General features: G+C 37.3%; 1 protein-coding gene across 1 annotated transcript in view; it reads right to left on the bottom strand.

Moving 5' to 3' along the window:
* Klf12 (Kruppel like factor 12) overlaps window positions 1-5,234 on the bottom strand; it is a 214,169-nt gene extending 208,935 nt beyond the window's left edge. The window contains exon 1 of the mRNA XM_048341248.1: window positions 4,949-5,234. Coding sequence (XP_048197205.1) covers window positions 4,949-4,984 — 36 coding nt within the window. The 5' untranslated portion in view covers window positions 4,985-5,234. The remainder of the gene's footprint in view (window positions 1-4,948) is intronic.
* Window positions 5,235-15,815: the final 10,581 nt, after the last annotated feature.

Here is a 15,815-nt window from a genome sequence, read left to right as displayed (position 1 = left end):
GCTGTGGCTGAAGTGGCAGAGAGCTAGCCTGGAACAAAAAAAAAAGAAGCAGAAACAGTTACCAGGTCACAATGCCTATACACAAGCACATGCATGCTCACCAGTCACGTATGCTTGCTTGAAAGATATTGTTTTTGTTTTGTTTTTATTTGACTTGGTTTTTTCGTTCATTTGTTTGTTTTGGTGCTGGGACTGAAGCTTGAACTCAAGGTGATCACTCTACCTACCACTTGAGCTTAAAGCTCAACTTCTGGCTTTTGGGTGGTTAATTAGAGATGAAAGTCTCATGAACTTTCTTGTTTGGACTGGCCTGGAACTGGGATCCTTGAATAACTAGGATTACAAGCATGAGTCAACAGTGCCTGTCTTTACTTATCAGTTTTATAGCTAAAAATGTCACAAATAACTATTTGTGATCAAAATAACTACTGGGATACAGTTAAAGATGAAAGTGTTCAATTCTAACAAGCTAATTGCTTTATAAAGGTCTCTAAAATTTGTTTTCTGATCTTCTCTATGAACAGAAATGACATTTTCCATGACCATAATTAAGTGCACTTTTGCTTATGAATCCTGACCACGGCCAAAGGAGAGGAGATGAAAGATCTGGAACTACAAGAGTTGAACCAAGAATGATTATTTAAGGTAGGTTCAGGGATATATCTGTATGCCTTTACCTTACCAAAGACACTCGGTGCTTATCGTTGATTATTTTTGCACTGTTCTATTTTAGGTTTAAACTAGTGAAATTAAGAAAATGGGCAGAAGTCAGTGAAGAGAGTCACTAAAAGGCCAAGATGAAGGAGTGAGCTAAAGTTGGAACATATACTAACAAAACAGTGATGCTCAAACCCAGAAGAAAAAAGTGGGCAATGTACAATGGCATGTAAGGGACCCATCTACAAGTGAAGATTTAAAGCAAGCTTGAAAACCACTTTTGCTGAGACTCTCTCACCTTCCACCAGGAGGAGCCTTGGCTACCATTTTGAAGCAAGGAATCTGACCCAAAGAAGGTCATTTAAGGTGTGTATTGCATGCTTGTAATTCTGTTATGTTAATGAATAATATTCTGGTCACAGGAGAGGTGTGGTTTTCCAGCAGTAGGCCTCGTTTAAATAGTATTCTTAGGACTATTTATGTTCTGAAGTTTTCTTTCCATTGCAAATTAACAAGAAAAAAAATTAACCACTTAGACGTAAATATTCTTAATGTATTTTTACACAGAGGGTAAAGGACATAAGTTAACTTTTACTTGATGACTCAGATTAATAATTAGAAGCATGGGCAGCCAAGGCAATGCTGCATACAGAGATAAGTTCAGGACCCAATCAAGTGCATGTATGCTAAATGACCTGAAACTGCTTGCCTCCTGAGTTCCTGCATCTGCATATTATATTCTGTCTGGCTGTGTCTTCTCAGTCGCGTCATGTTCTTTTTATAGATGCATCTTTGCCCTACGGTGCAACAGAAAGAACTGTACCCTCGATTCTGCTCCATTTAGGTTATTTCTAGCTGGTTGACCTTGGATATGTCATTTAACATCTCTGAATTTCAACTTGACAAATTCCAAGGTGCTTTCCATCAAGCTTCTCATCATATTTTGCTACTTCTCATTTGTTATGTACTTTACAGCCATGTAAGTTTGCATGAAAAGTTACACAAATGTAAGCATATGACTCCCTTGTAAGTGATAGGGTCCTACCTTGTATCATCTGTGTGTCTCCTGCAGACAAATTACATTTATGTAATTCACAGCCCTCTATAGAATCGCAAGGATTTATAGAGTATGGATAATAAAGATCCAGATCCCATTAGTAATACATCACTGTGTTTCCATTGCCTCTATTGTAACAAACATTCACTAATCCACAATTACCTGACACTGCTCTAATTTAGGTCACATATGAGCACAAATGGCAACAAACTGATCAAATGCATTGCAGAATGAATATTCTCATTTGGAAGCATTCTGTACCTCATTTCCTTAGGAAGATTTTTCTGAACTATGATGCTTGGGAAAACATAAAAACACACTGCCAATTACAGAATGTTTCTGCAATTTTGAAAGGAAGGGAGCTTATTCAGCTTCCATTTTCTTATGTCTCTAACACATGATTTGTAGCCTGAAACTTATGCCACAGTGTACTTCTCTTCCCTTCACACCCTTCTTCTGAGAAGTAATGCTCACAGATCCACATCCACACAGGGCCAAAACACAAAATATATCTTTCAGACACTCCAAAGCACATGTTAGCTACTACTAGCAATGAAAATTTACAGTAAATGGAAGGACTTAAACATATGAAGATACAGAGGTAGAAAATAAAAGGGTTATATGCTTGTGGGCCGGGGTGATCTTGTACAATGTCTTCCTATTTATTCTCCATCCAAGAGAACTGCTGACAAACAGGCTCCATGCTAGTTTCTAACTCTTTTCTACATTCTCACTCCAAGTTCCTTCTACACCTGAGAGAATGTCTATGCCCCTCCCCCCTTATTTAGTAACAGAAGCTCTACTTATCTTCCTGGCCATCATTCAAGTTTGGACCCATAGACTCCCCAGCCCTTGCCATACTGAAGGAGTCATTTCCTCACTATGCTTGGGTCTCCAGTAGATTAAAAGCTAGAAGAGGCAGAGCCCTGTACATTATTAATCTCTGTAACCCGAGAGCTCAGCATAATGCCTGGCACCAAGCACACCTGCAGAGCATGCCATATACACACACAACACAGCACCCTCCCAGCAATCTCGTTCTCTCCCATCCCCACTGGCCTTCCCACAGACCTCGCACATAATGCCGTGTAGGACGAGCTAGCATGCACTGTTTGTGTCTACCTTAACATTTAGGGACTTTTTAACAGTGTCCCATCTCATCTAATCATATTTTTGCAAATCCTCTAGTTCTTACCACTAACAACAAGTGATTGCTACTAATAGATCTTGGGTTCTTCACTTGATACATACTGGATGCAATCTTTTATTACATTAGGTTATTAGTCCACCTTCCCGAGACCAGGCTTTATTTCTGGTGATTCACAGAGAGAACACAGAGGTAGAATCTAATGAGGAAGAGAATTTCAATCATATCAACAACACTTCCAGTTTGGTGGCTAATTCCTCATTATGAATATTACCAGCTTCAAGAGTTTTCTCTTTTTATATTACTAAGTAATTTTACAAAGAGGTTTCAATTTCATAAGTCAGTTTATGAGTACAATGCATCGTAATCAATGTCATAGTGTGTTTTCTTTTTAAAAAATCAAATGAAAAAAAATGTGGAAATGTACTTATAAACCCACAGAGGATTTTTGTAAGAATTTTTGCCATATCTTTGTACAATAACAACAGAGTAGAGCTCAATATTGCATCTTGATTCTCGCCTATCCAGCGTAAGTTCTGATTGTCTTGAATCAATGGTCACAGGGGGCTTGGGGAGGCTTGCTCAAACAGTGATGAACAGGTCAAGGAAGCTCCTCGGTACGATGTTCTTCTAGACAGGTGAGGCCCATTTCTGCCAGTGTTTACACATGCCAACTGGCTGCACACAGAAGCACTCTAGTGCCCCCAGTTCTATGCCCCTCATTCCCACACACATACCCACTTCCACCCCCAACTGGTACCAGAATGTTAGACAACTTGGCTGCTAGCCTATGAAAATGTAGAAATGCTAAAGGAAGATTAGCCAACAAAGAACATGCTGGCAGTTAAATCAAATGTTTAGGCTCTTAGACATATCCAAATAAATCCTTTGTTAAAGTACCCATTTTTCATGGGCTAAACCAAGGGCTGGGAACAGAAAAAAAAAAGAATAGAGTGGTGTTTTTCAAACAAAATTATATGCTACAAAAAAATTAAAATTCAGTCAGAGACTGTATCCTGGAAAATCAGAAAACTGGTTAGTGGCTGTCAATGTTAAATTAGTCTGAATTAGAAATGTTAAATATAATAAACAGCAGTCCCAAAAGATGAGAACTTTATTTAGAACTTAGCAAGGTCTAAAAATCTAGGTTAATAAAGGATTCTGGGATTCTAGACTCACCGGTCAGAACAGCTAACATCAGAAAACAAGCAGCAGCAAATGCTGGTGAGGGTGCTATGGTAGGGTGGGAAGCTATATACACTGCTGGAGGGAAAGTAAATCAGCATAGCCACTATGAAAATCAGCATAAACATTCCACAAAAAGATGGAAAATACACACACACACACATACACATAGACACACACACATATCTTGGGAGTATTACTCAGCCTTTAAAAAGTATAAAATTATGTAATTTGTGGGATAACGGAGGCAATCTGAGATCATCATGCCAATGAAATAAACCAGGCACATAAAGACAAATATCACATGTTCTCTCTCTCATATTTGCAATCTAGACCTTAGGAGGGAAAAATAACATGAATGAAAAAAGATGAGGATGGTGACAATAAAGAAAAAAAAGATCAGGATGGATACATTCTATTTTGGGGTGGGAACCAATGGAAGGAAGAGGTGAGAAGACATAGTGAAGGAAGGGTGGTAGATAGGATTGATGAAAATACAATTAAACCCATTGTAATTATATTAAAAGGGGAATGAATTCAATCAAAGTGCATTGAATACATGTATAAAATATCACAATGAAAACCCTTAGCATAATTAATATGCACTAAAAACATTTAGGCTGCTTTTTTAAAAAGGCAGATCCCAAAGGAGTGTGTGCAGTGAAATTTAATATTTATTAAATCTTCTGATTGGCGCTTGGTAAAGACTCTTAGTAAGTAACCAACAACAAACATTTTTAAATAGAAACACATGAACTTCCTTAGAATAAAACACAGCAACCAAACTCTAGACAGAGCTTCTGATGCCCCCCTCGCCCTCCACCCAGCCTCTATTATAGGAGCAGTAATTAACTATATGAGACACAATGCTAAGGATACAGGAGATGCATACATAAACTTACCTGCCCTAAACTATCACACTTCCAGACTACATCCATGACTATCTTCCAAAACAGGAAAAGTAGTTAAGGTACCAAACTATAAAGCAGATTCTTTTGAGGTCCCTGGTTCAGAGAGCAGGGGAAATATTTCTCCTTAGACTCAAAGTAAAGATATTCTCTCTGAGTAGCAAACAGTTTCCTCCACAACAAGAGTCTCTATATGGAATTACTAACCACAATGACAATTCTACAGGGGCTGCATGTACTAGGAATAGTTCATCGAACTTTTAACTGAATTAATCAAATGAATCATTAAGGGGGAAAAGGAAGCTTTAAAACTTGTTTTTGAGATGAGCATCAGTGGCTATACCTGTAAACCTAGCTACTTTGGCTGAGATCTGAGGATCATGGTTTGAACCCGGCCTGGGCAGAAAAGTCCCCACAAGACTCTAACCTCTACTCAACCACTCAAAAACCAGAAGTGGAGCTGTGGCTCAAGTGGTACAGCGCTATAGCCTTGAGCACAAAGAGGCTCAAGAACAGTGTCCAGGCTGAGTTCAAGCCCCACAACAACAACAACAACAAAAGAAATGCTTTTTACTCAGAAGTTCACAGGATATATAATGCAACTGGTAAAACCAACAGATTTTGAGTGTTGTACAATCATTAAATGTTTACTAAATCTGCCCAAGAGGCAGAAACCAAAAGGTAACAAAACGACAGGCAGGAAAAGAAATGTCAGTTGTAGTGAATGCCAAAGAAAGCTTTAGATTTCTGCAATGCCTTAATAAATGGGGGGGGGGGGAGGAACTTTATATGCAGAAAATATAAAGTTACAATGACCTGTAAAACATGATTACTATGTATGCATTTTAAGACCATTCTCACATCTGAGTTATGATTCATCAGGAAAAAAAAACCTGAGAAATGTTGACTGAAAATATTCCAGTAAAGAATCTCTTGAATGCTTTAAAACAGTCCTCAAAGTTTAACTTATAATCATTAGGAGCATCAATAAAATTATCAACACAAATGAATGATCACTTGCAACAGCATACTGGTTCCTCCATCAGGAACAGTTGATTTTATTTATTTGTTTGCGAATGATGGTACTAAGGCTTGAACTCAGAGCCTCTGGCTCTCACCATAGCTCTTTTTTCTGGCTTTTTATTGATAATTGGAGTTAAAGAATTTCATAGACTTTCCTGGCTGGTTTCAAAACAGGATCTTCAAATCTCAGCCTCCTGAGTGGTTACAAGTTACAGACTTAAACTACAGATGCCAGCTTACTTTATATTTTACTTTTTTTTTTCTTTTTTCTTTTTTTGTCAATCATAAGCCTATGTTCTACCACCAAAAAACACAGCTCTACTTCCTGAGAAAACATTTTGGTTTTTTTGTCTTTCCTTTTTGGATACTGGGGATCGAACCCAGGGCACTGCATTTGTGAGGTAAGTGCTTTGCCACTGAGCTATATCCCAGACCCACTGTTTTGTTTAGGGTTTTTTTGGTAAGTAGTACTGGGATTTGAACTCAGAGCCTCATGCTTTGCAAGGCTGGTACCCTACCACTTTAGCCTTATCTCCAGTCTAGGGATGGCCAATTCTAACACACATTATAAATAATGAAATTTCCTTCTAGGTCATCTCAATACTCAATCCTATTGAGTACTACAGAAGTTGCATTTAAGTGTCCACATCATGAATCAGATGTAAAGGCTGATGGGGAGTTTCCGATTAACTTCATGCATTTGAGCTACTCTCTCGCAGACTGAGTTCACAGTAATCACAGCTGTCACAAAGCAGCTTCAAACATAAATGAAACAAATAAAGAGCAGATCAATACAAGGTGACACACTCCGGGCTGAAATTGTGCCCGACTGTGACCTGCCACTGCCCCCTTGCACTCTACAGACTTAATGAGTCACCAGGAACACTGTAAAGATGTGTATGTTTTTCCCAAGTGAGAAATGGATTTATTTCATCACCAACAAAGGATCATGCCCATCAAGAGATGGTTTCAGGCAGCTATGGCCCTCTGCTGTGAAGATTTCATCCTTTAAAACTCACAGAAAATCAGAAAGCCTAAGGAGAGAGTAGCTTTAAATGACAAGAAGTTTAGAGTCACTTGTTTCTACACTTGTAAAAGGAAACACTAAGATCACAACACACAGAAGGGGAAGACGTCAGGCTCATTTGGTTTTCTGAATACATTGGACCTTAGAAAATGTTTAAAATGACTTGGCCATTTAACAATGAAGACACTACTGGCCCCAAGGTAATTTTAAATAATTATTCTATGGAGAAAACTTCAGATCTTTATGAAAATCTGAACCAGGCACAGGTGTCCATTCATCTGAGCTACTGAGACCTGAGGATCATGGATCAAAACGAATCCTGGTAGAAGAGTCTATGAGACACTTCCACCTCCAATTAACTATCAAAATGCCCGAAGTAGGGGTGTGGCCAAGCAAAAACATGAGACCCGAGGCCAAGCCTACATACCAGCATAGGTTAAAAAAAAAATCAGAGCAACGAGGTTCTTGTTGGGAAAGAGAAAAGCCACAGTAGGAAACAACTACCGACTCCTCAAGGACTAACCTCATGACCTCCATGAAAGACGCAGAACCTGTGTGCATGACTTCCTAAGTTAAGTTTGTATGTGCACATTCCTGGGAAAAGGTTCTGTGGTTCAAGCATGACCAGAATGGGGAGATGGGCAAAGATATCGGCCTGACTTGGACTTAAAATCCAGTCCAGCATGCCCAGGATAAGTCCCTCCTATTCCTTACGTTGAGTCACAGAGAAGAAACAACCATTTCTCAAATGATACCCCCTAACGGAAAAAGACACAGCCTCAAGGATGGTATGAAAGGGGGAAATAAGAATTAACCAACACATCAAGCAGAGTATTTGTCTATGATAGCAAGGCAAAAAAGAATGATGTGCACAAATCATGGAACAAAATCAAGGAAAGTAAAACAAAAAGAGAAATAGAGAAAAAAAGAAGAAGAGGAGAAAAGAAAGCCCAGTCATCCTTAAATTAACACAGTCTGTAGAACAGAAAGCTCCCCATTACAGAAGAACTTTGAGGGGGGAATGAAAGATCAGAAAATAGGGGCTTAAGATAAGGATCAAAATAATAAACATTTAAAAGATTTTCCAGAGTCAACAAATATAATGAAGATGAGAATATTTGCCAAGGAGTAATATATAAAATAACAGTGGCAAAAAAATGAGGATGGATGGCTAAAAATACAGAAACAAGGTTAAAATCTGAATTAATAATGTAGAGGAAAACTCAAATTAATTCCAGTAGAAGGAGAAAAATAAACATACTTTTTTTGTGTGTGGAGAAAAGATGAAAGGCATGAAGAAAACTGAAAAACTGCTGACCCTGAAGAACTCAAACTAGATAGAGAAATACTTCAAGTAATAATTGTATGAACTCTCCCAAAAGAAAAAGAAATTTCAAGTGTTCAAACAGGAAAAGGAAATTCGGTTCCACAGAGGGGGAAAAAAATTAGGCTGGTGTCTGCCTTCTATTAAGAATATTCCTTGCCAAAGGCAAAGACACAATGTCTACTAATTTTTAGTGCAACTCAAGGATTGCAAGACAAAAATCTCTTAAATAAACAGATACTTACATATGAAAGAAGTGAGGAAATGTAAAATCCACAAGACTCTCATAAAATGGACTACTCACTAATAAAACCAATCAAATGATTCATTAGCACAGAAACTGTCAGAAAGACACTTGCCTCTATATTTTTCAAAGTTGTAAGAGAAAGAATGATCCAATTACTTTATTAGTAAGTCAGTCTGACCTGAGAATAGAAAAGTAGCTGATAAATATGCTCAACTATAAAATAGCTCAGAGAATACAGGACTTGTACTATTTTCTCAAAATTATTTGACAGTGACATGCAATTGACCAAAAGAGTCATTATAACAAATAACTCAAAATGAGAGGTGATGAAAAGAACCATGAATTAATACCAAAGAGATTAAAATGCAATGTCACTTGCTGTAGAATAGTAGCAGTCACAGTACAGTTTTGTTCCTTTGCCAGAAGATAAGCAAAAAAGTTCTACACTAGCAGTTAATAAGTTTATTAATTTCTCCATAAATAAGCCAAGGAAATCTTGAAGCTCAACATTCACTGTAGCTTTCTATATTCTATTTCCATTATCGAGACATGCATTTTCATCTAAATATCTAAAACTCCAGTACATATGTCACTCCAGTGAATATGTAATATAAAATTCATTTTTTTAGGGAAAGCAAGAAGTTTTGTTGTCACGTTAGAAAATATAGAGAGAGAAAATACACATAGAAAATTTGGTTTAAAAGATCTCTTACTGTATATACTTAACCTTTCCATTACCACCTTCACCAAAGTGGCCAAGCTACATTTCAGTATCATTTTAACTCTCCTTATGATTTCAATTAAATCTTCTTTAATATCCTAAATTTTTTCTATTTCTTTGTCTCTCTCTTCAATGCTAAGCCAAGATTCTAGCACTTTATCTGGTAAACCTACCTTCTTAGCCAATCCAATGCTTTTGACTATCATTCAGGTCTTTGGTGTGCAATCTCCTTGCATCAATTTCTTCAGTACAGTTTTTTAAAACCTACTTATTGTTTCCACAATAAATACTAAACTTCTTACATTGTAAGACTTGTAAGTTGTGAGTCCTTTTCTCAGCTCCTTCACCTGGTCAGGACCTCTTTGTTATCAGTAACTTTCTCCACAGCTCCTAACTTTTCACAACTAGTGTCTTCTAGGTCTCTTTCAGCTTAACTCTCATTTCTCAATTGAAAATTTCCATCTTGTTGGAAGAATTTTTGGTCAGATATATATTGGAGTCCGATATGTTCTGTCTCAAAACACTGAATAGTGGTTTAACCACAAGGCAAGGTTCTGAGAAATGGATGTTGGGTTTCATCATGGCACAATATCATCAAATTCAATAAATAAAACTAGATGCCACAGTCTACTGTACACTTGGACTGCGTGAACAATAGCCTATTGCTCCTAGAGCCATGAGAATAAAACAACACAATATTAAACCAAACACAAGAGACAAAAATGTAATCACCAGACACGTAAATATGAGAGGTACAAATTGCACAGCACACACTGTTTTAGTTTAGTTTTGTTTTGCTTTTGGTAGCAGTACTAAGGCTTGAACTCAGGATCTAGGCACCATCTCTTGACTTTTTCCCTCAAGGCTGGTGCTCTATTACATGAACCACAGTTCCCTTGTGATTTTTGGGCTTCACTGGAGATAACAGATTCAAGGACATTCCTACCTGAGCTGCCTTAAAACTGGGATCCTCAGATCCCAGCTTTCTGAGTAGCTAGGATTATAGCCATGAGCCACCAGCACCAGATTTCATCTGTCAGTTTTGCAGCTAAAAATGTCACAAGTAGTGAGAAAATCACTGTTGGCATATAAAGACAAAAGTGTTCAATTCGGAGGAGTTTCTTTGCTTTGAAATTACTTTGTTTTCTGATTCTCCCTGTGGTGTAAGATGAGGGTGTAAGATATCACAAGAAATGTATTCACTGCCTTATTATGCAACTGTACCCCCTTTGCACAACACCCTGTCAATAAAATTTAATTTAAAAAAAGAAATTACTTTGTTTTCTGATCCTCCCTGTGAACACAAATGTTAACATTTGATTGTGAATCAAAGGGAGAGAAGATGGAGTGTCTGAGTGACAGCACCTGGGTTGAACCAAGAATGATGAGTGAGCCATGGGTGCTAGGCTTGTAGTATTTTACAGTGGAAAAAAAAAAAAGAAAGAAAATGTCATTAGTAATAGCACACACGACAATAAAAATAAAATGAATAGTAAACACAGACCCCCAGTAACACAGTTGTTTACTACCATTCCTAGTATTACACACTCCATCATTCTGTGTATTATGCTTTCAGGAGAATAGATTGGTTTACACACTTACTGTTACAAACATGCAAGCATGGGGCTACAACACCAGGACAGCTACAATGTTACATGACAGAGGAATTTTTTCAGCTCTACCATAATCCTGTTAGAACCACCACCACGCATAGAAAGTCCACTGTGGAGTGCAGTGTAGTTACAGGGCAGGTGACAGAAATTCTCTCACCAGACTCTCCTCACCCTGGATGTTCAAAGCCACTACAGCTACTTATTGCAGAGACACTAAACCCACTCAATTCCTACATGGGAATGAAAGAAAAAAAATAGCCTGGTCCCTAGCACATGCTAAAGCATCAAATGATACTGAAAAGATAAGGAATTACTGACTGGACTTGGCCTGTAAGTTCTTTCAAATATGAACCTGAAGGTTTCTTTTTCTTTTCCTCTGAAGCAACAAGAATTAATGCTTTTCTGCAGAGACACTGTACTTGTCTTAGAAAGAATAAATTTAACAGGCATAAACACATCCCTGTAATACTTCAAATCTGATCAAATGACCATTTCAGATCTGATCAAATGACCAGGTGCTCAACTTACAAATTTCAGACTTGCAAATCATCGACCTATTTTGGCAGTATTTACCCTTCTTTATCCCTCCATGAACTTCTCTTTATCTTCTAGTACATCTCCAATTAAAAAGCAAATGACAGCCTGAAAGCATGGCTCAAGTAGTAGAGCACCAACTGTGAAGGAAAAACATAAATCAGAGCACTTGAAGCCCTGAGTTCAAGCTCCAGTAGCAAACCACATTTATATGCACAAAAAGAACATTTCATATGTCCCAGAGAAAGCAAAAAAAAATCATTTTTTCTTTAAGTAGTTGTACAAAGCAGTTGTCATTTAACAAAGTAATATCTTGATCAATGTCAGTGTATCTTGATCAACGCTGCCTTTCCAATGCTCTCGTCCACCCCCTTCTTATCCCCTCCCCCCAGTCTTCTCAATTTTGCAGGATATACATTGAATTCTTGAGTATTCCCTCCTCTTCTCCTCTTCATCCATCTACCCCTTTACCTTTGGCCCTAACCCACCCTTTTCGAGTACCCACTTCATGGTGGACTATTTTGTTGAACTTCGGAGATATTGCCTTTCTAAGGAATAAAACTATGAGCTCTTTTGAATATGAATCTATGTATAATGAAAAATATTATAAAAATCAAGAAGACAGAAACATAAAATTCATTATAATGGTCATTTCTAACACCAAACAAGGACTTTAAAAAGACTTGGAATAATGACTTAAGTTGGGTTTCATTTCCACTATTATGCCTTGTAATATACAGATTTGTTACTTCATTCTTTTTTTTTATGAAATAACTCAGAGAAAATATTTAACCCTGATTTCTCAACTACAATGATTCATTCTTGTCACCGATTAAATAACACTTTTCAAAATACTGATATTGCAAAGAATGACTCAAAGGGCCAAGATGAAGACTAAATTCTTCATGCTACACAAGCAATTATTTTATTGTTAAGACAATAACTGAAGCTTAATTTATAATACAAAAAGAGTGACAAAAAGTGAGCCGAGGGAAATCCTTAGAACATTCCATTCAATAGGGTATTTTGTTGTTTTTCACTGCACATTTAAAAATAAACACAAGCTTAAGCAAAGAGAATTGTCAAAAAGCACATCTTAACACTAAAAAAAAACTTGTTGCTAAGATGCAGGGGTATGTAATTGTTGAGACTAATGATTATAAATACATTCAATGTTGTTTATAAAAAAGCATTTTATCATGCTTGCCATTATAGTGAACAATAGCCTAAGCAGGAAATCCAAAGTATTTTTACCAGACAGCCTTGCTGTGTATCAGGAAAGTGTTTAGGAAATTCGTATTCTTGCCATTTTCTACACAGCCACCTTCAAGAAACCAGCAATTCCCCTCAACTACTAGATATTAAAAAAGCTAACTTTAACCCAAGCAATTTTCAGCATTTGGAGATTTTATATGATGATTCACCTGCCTGTTTTTCAAGATCTCATTTTTCTTTCTCATCTATCATGTATGATCATGATTTTGTTTTGTTTTGTTTTTTTAACAATTTTTGCAAAGAAATATGTAAAAAAAAAAAGCCACAGATTCTTACTATTTTCAGTCTTTGTCTTTGGGTTTTTCCTCCTCTTTCACCCTCTCTCCTTCCCTCCCTTCCTTCCTCTGTCTCTATGTTGCCCAGATGTGAGCTATTGAACTCAAAGAATCCTCCTGCCTCAGCCACCAATAAGCTGAGATTGAAGTTAACTGCTAATATGCTCAATCTTTTCTGAGTATCTCTCTTTTGTTCTCTTTCACACCTTACCTACTTTATTCATATATTAATTGCAAAGATACATATCAGGGCATAAATATTCGAAACAAATTCATCAGGAAGATGTTAAAACAAGAATTTAAAATATGTGAATGTCACATAATCATGTTCATCCTATGCCTTTCTACCAAACCAATCTATAATGAAATATATATATATAACTCTGAGCAAGCAGTTCATTCTGATTGATCTTTTTCTCCTCCTTAGCCTAACCAGGTAAAGGATGTAATTCTTATCATACCATCCAATGCCAAGATTCCACATTTCCAAGATAAATGTTTTCAGGAAGACTTGAGAAGGAAATTGGGGAAGATGCTGTTATTCTGCCAAAACCAACATCATCCTCCACTGTAAATCTTGCACCTGAAACTACACAAGAAGACTGCAGGACAGGAAAACAGCACGCAGACTTTTATAATGTCAGTTTCATAGGCAGATGCAAAGTAACACTGGGATCCAAATTCTCTCTTGCATCGAACAACATGTGCTGTTCCGGTAAGAACAAGAAATAAGTCACTGAGTGAATTTTTTAGAATAAGGAAAGAGGAGAGTGTCAAGTCTCACTCTAGCTTCTAACACAGAAATTTCTACCCTTGTCATCTCTATTGCCTGTCTCTGAGAAACATGCACTTCACTGGGAGTGATGAGTAGAAATGACCACCACCTTTCAGTAGTAGATATTCCAATACTCCTCAAACACGACTGAGGGTAATTGAGGGACAAGATAGGGCTCAATCATTACCCATTTGGCAGGTTAAGTATTTAAGTCGCAGTGAAAACGATAAACACAAATCAATCATTTAGCTACTTCAAAATTAAGTTGCCCATACCACTTCTCTACCTATAATAACTCAGTTCCTGCCCTCACACACAGTATTTTCACAAGCATCACCTCTACCCTAACTTCTCTGTTGGGAGTGTTTTTATTCCAAAAGAACTTTTAAAAGTGAAGCACAAGTAAATGTCCTAAAACAGTTCCTCAGTTTTCTTATAACTATTGTATAACTTTGTGAAAGCCCCTCTGTATTTCAGAGACTGATAAATGTTGGCACAGGCCAGAATCCAGAGTTACACATTCCCTTTCTTACAATTTATTCTGGAGAAGGAATTTATAAGCATAATTGTGATGAACTATACTGATAACATTTTCCCTCTTCATATCTAAAGTGTGTTAATATTAATACACAGGAAAAAATTGAGCACATAAAATAAGTCTACAATAGAACTAACCCAGTAAAGTGTCTTAATCTCTGGGTTGCTGATTTAAACACTATGAACTATATCTGCAATTCAGTTTTAAAATAACTTATTAATTTAAAAAAGGGGAAAAAAAGAAAACTAAAATGGGGCGCCAGCATAATCCTAGCTACTTAGGAAGCTAAAATCTGAGGATCATGGTTAGAAGTCAGCCTGAGCAGAAAAGTCCCAGTGTGAGACTCTTATCTCCAATTAGCCACTCAAAAACCAATAGTGGAGTTGTGGCTCAAAGTATTAGAGTGCTAGCCTTGAGCAAAAGAGCTCAGAAACAGCGCATAGGCTCCGAATTCAAGTCCCATGATCAAAAAAACACAAAAAACTTAGAATGTAGGCACTTTGGCACATGCCTACAATCTCTTGAGACAAGTAGGATTTTGAGCTCAAGGCCAGCACTAATCATATCAAAGTACAGAAATTACTTTCTATCCCTGACACAGTAAAAACCTGAGAGAAGAAATGCATACAATTCCTCTCTGTAGACCAATGTCTAGAAAATATGAAATGCTCAATCTGTGGTTGCTGATTCTGATCATAAACAGGAGAGGAATTGTCAACACTGTGTGAATAAAAGAGTGTGCATGCCAACAATCAGTATCTACAGCTTCTTCAAGAATTTTATTTCCTCTAAGAGAAAACCAGCTGTGTCTGCTCCTGATTCACAGAAAGTAGCAAATTCAAAGTCCTCAGACCCTAAAATCAAATGCTAATACAATAGTCACACAGCATAGATCTGCTTTCCTGAACACAGTAAAGACAATGTATGAACACTGGCCTCCACAGCCAATTTTCCTAAAAATCAAACAGCCTGTATAACTTAAAACTAATTTTTTTTTTTTTTTTTTTTTTGCCAGTCCTGGGGCTTAGACTCAGGGCCTGAGCACTGTCCCTGGCTTCTTTTTGCTCAAGGCTAGCACTCTGCCACTTGAGCCACAGCGCCACTTCTGGCCATTTTCTGTATATGTGGTGCTGGGGAATTGAACCCAGGGCCTCATGTATACAAGGCAAACACTCTTGCCACTAGGCCATATCCCCAGCCCCACTTAAACTAATTTTTAAAAGTCTATTTCGATGAGTATTAATATGGACAAAACATTATGTATGGTGTTAGACTTGTCTGTGTGAGACTAGGTCTCACTGTGTTGCTAAGTCTTGAATGCATGGACTTAAGCAACCCTCCTATTTAAGACACTTAAATAGCTAAAACTACAAGTGTATGCCAAGCAAGCATTTTTTTCCTATTTAACTCTTATAACAACCTTAAGGAAGAGGCATTATTATCATTCCCCTCATCAGCTATGGGGCAATTGAAATAGAGAAAGAAGATTTATGTAAGCACAGAAAGAAT

The sequence above is a fragment of the Perognathus longimembris genome, chromosome 3, assembly GCF_023159225.1.
Source record: "Perognathus longimembris pacificus isolate PPM17 chromosome 3, ASM2315922v1, whole genome shotgun sequence".
Lineage (NCBI taxonomy): Eukaryota > Metazoa > Chordata > Mammalia > Rodentia > Heteromyidae > Perognathus > Perognathus longimembris.
This window is presented reverse-complemented; position numbering and strand designations above follow the sequence as displayed.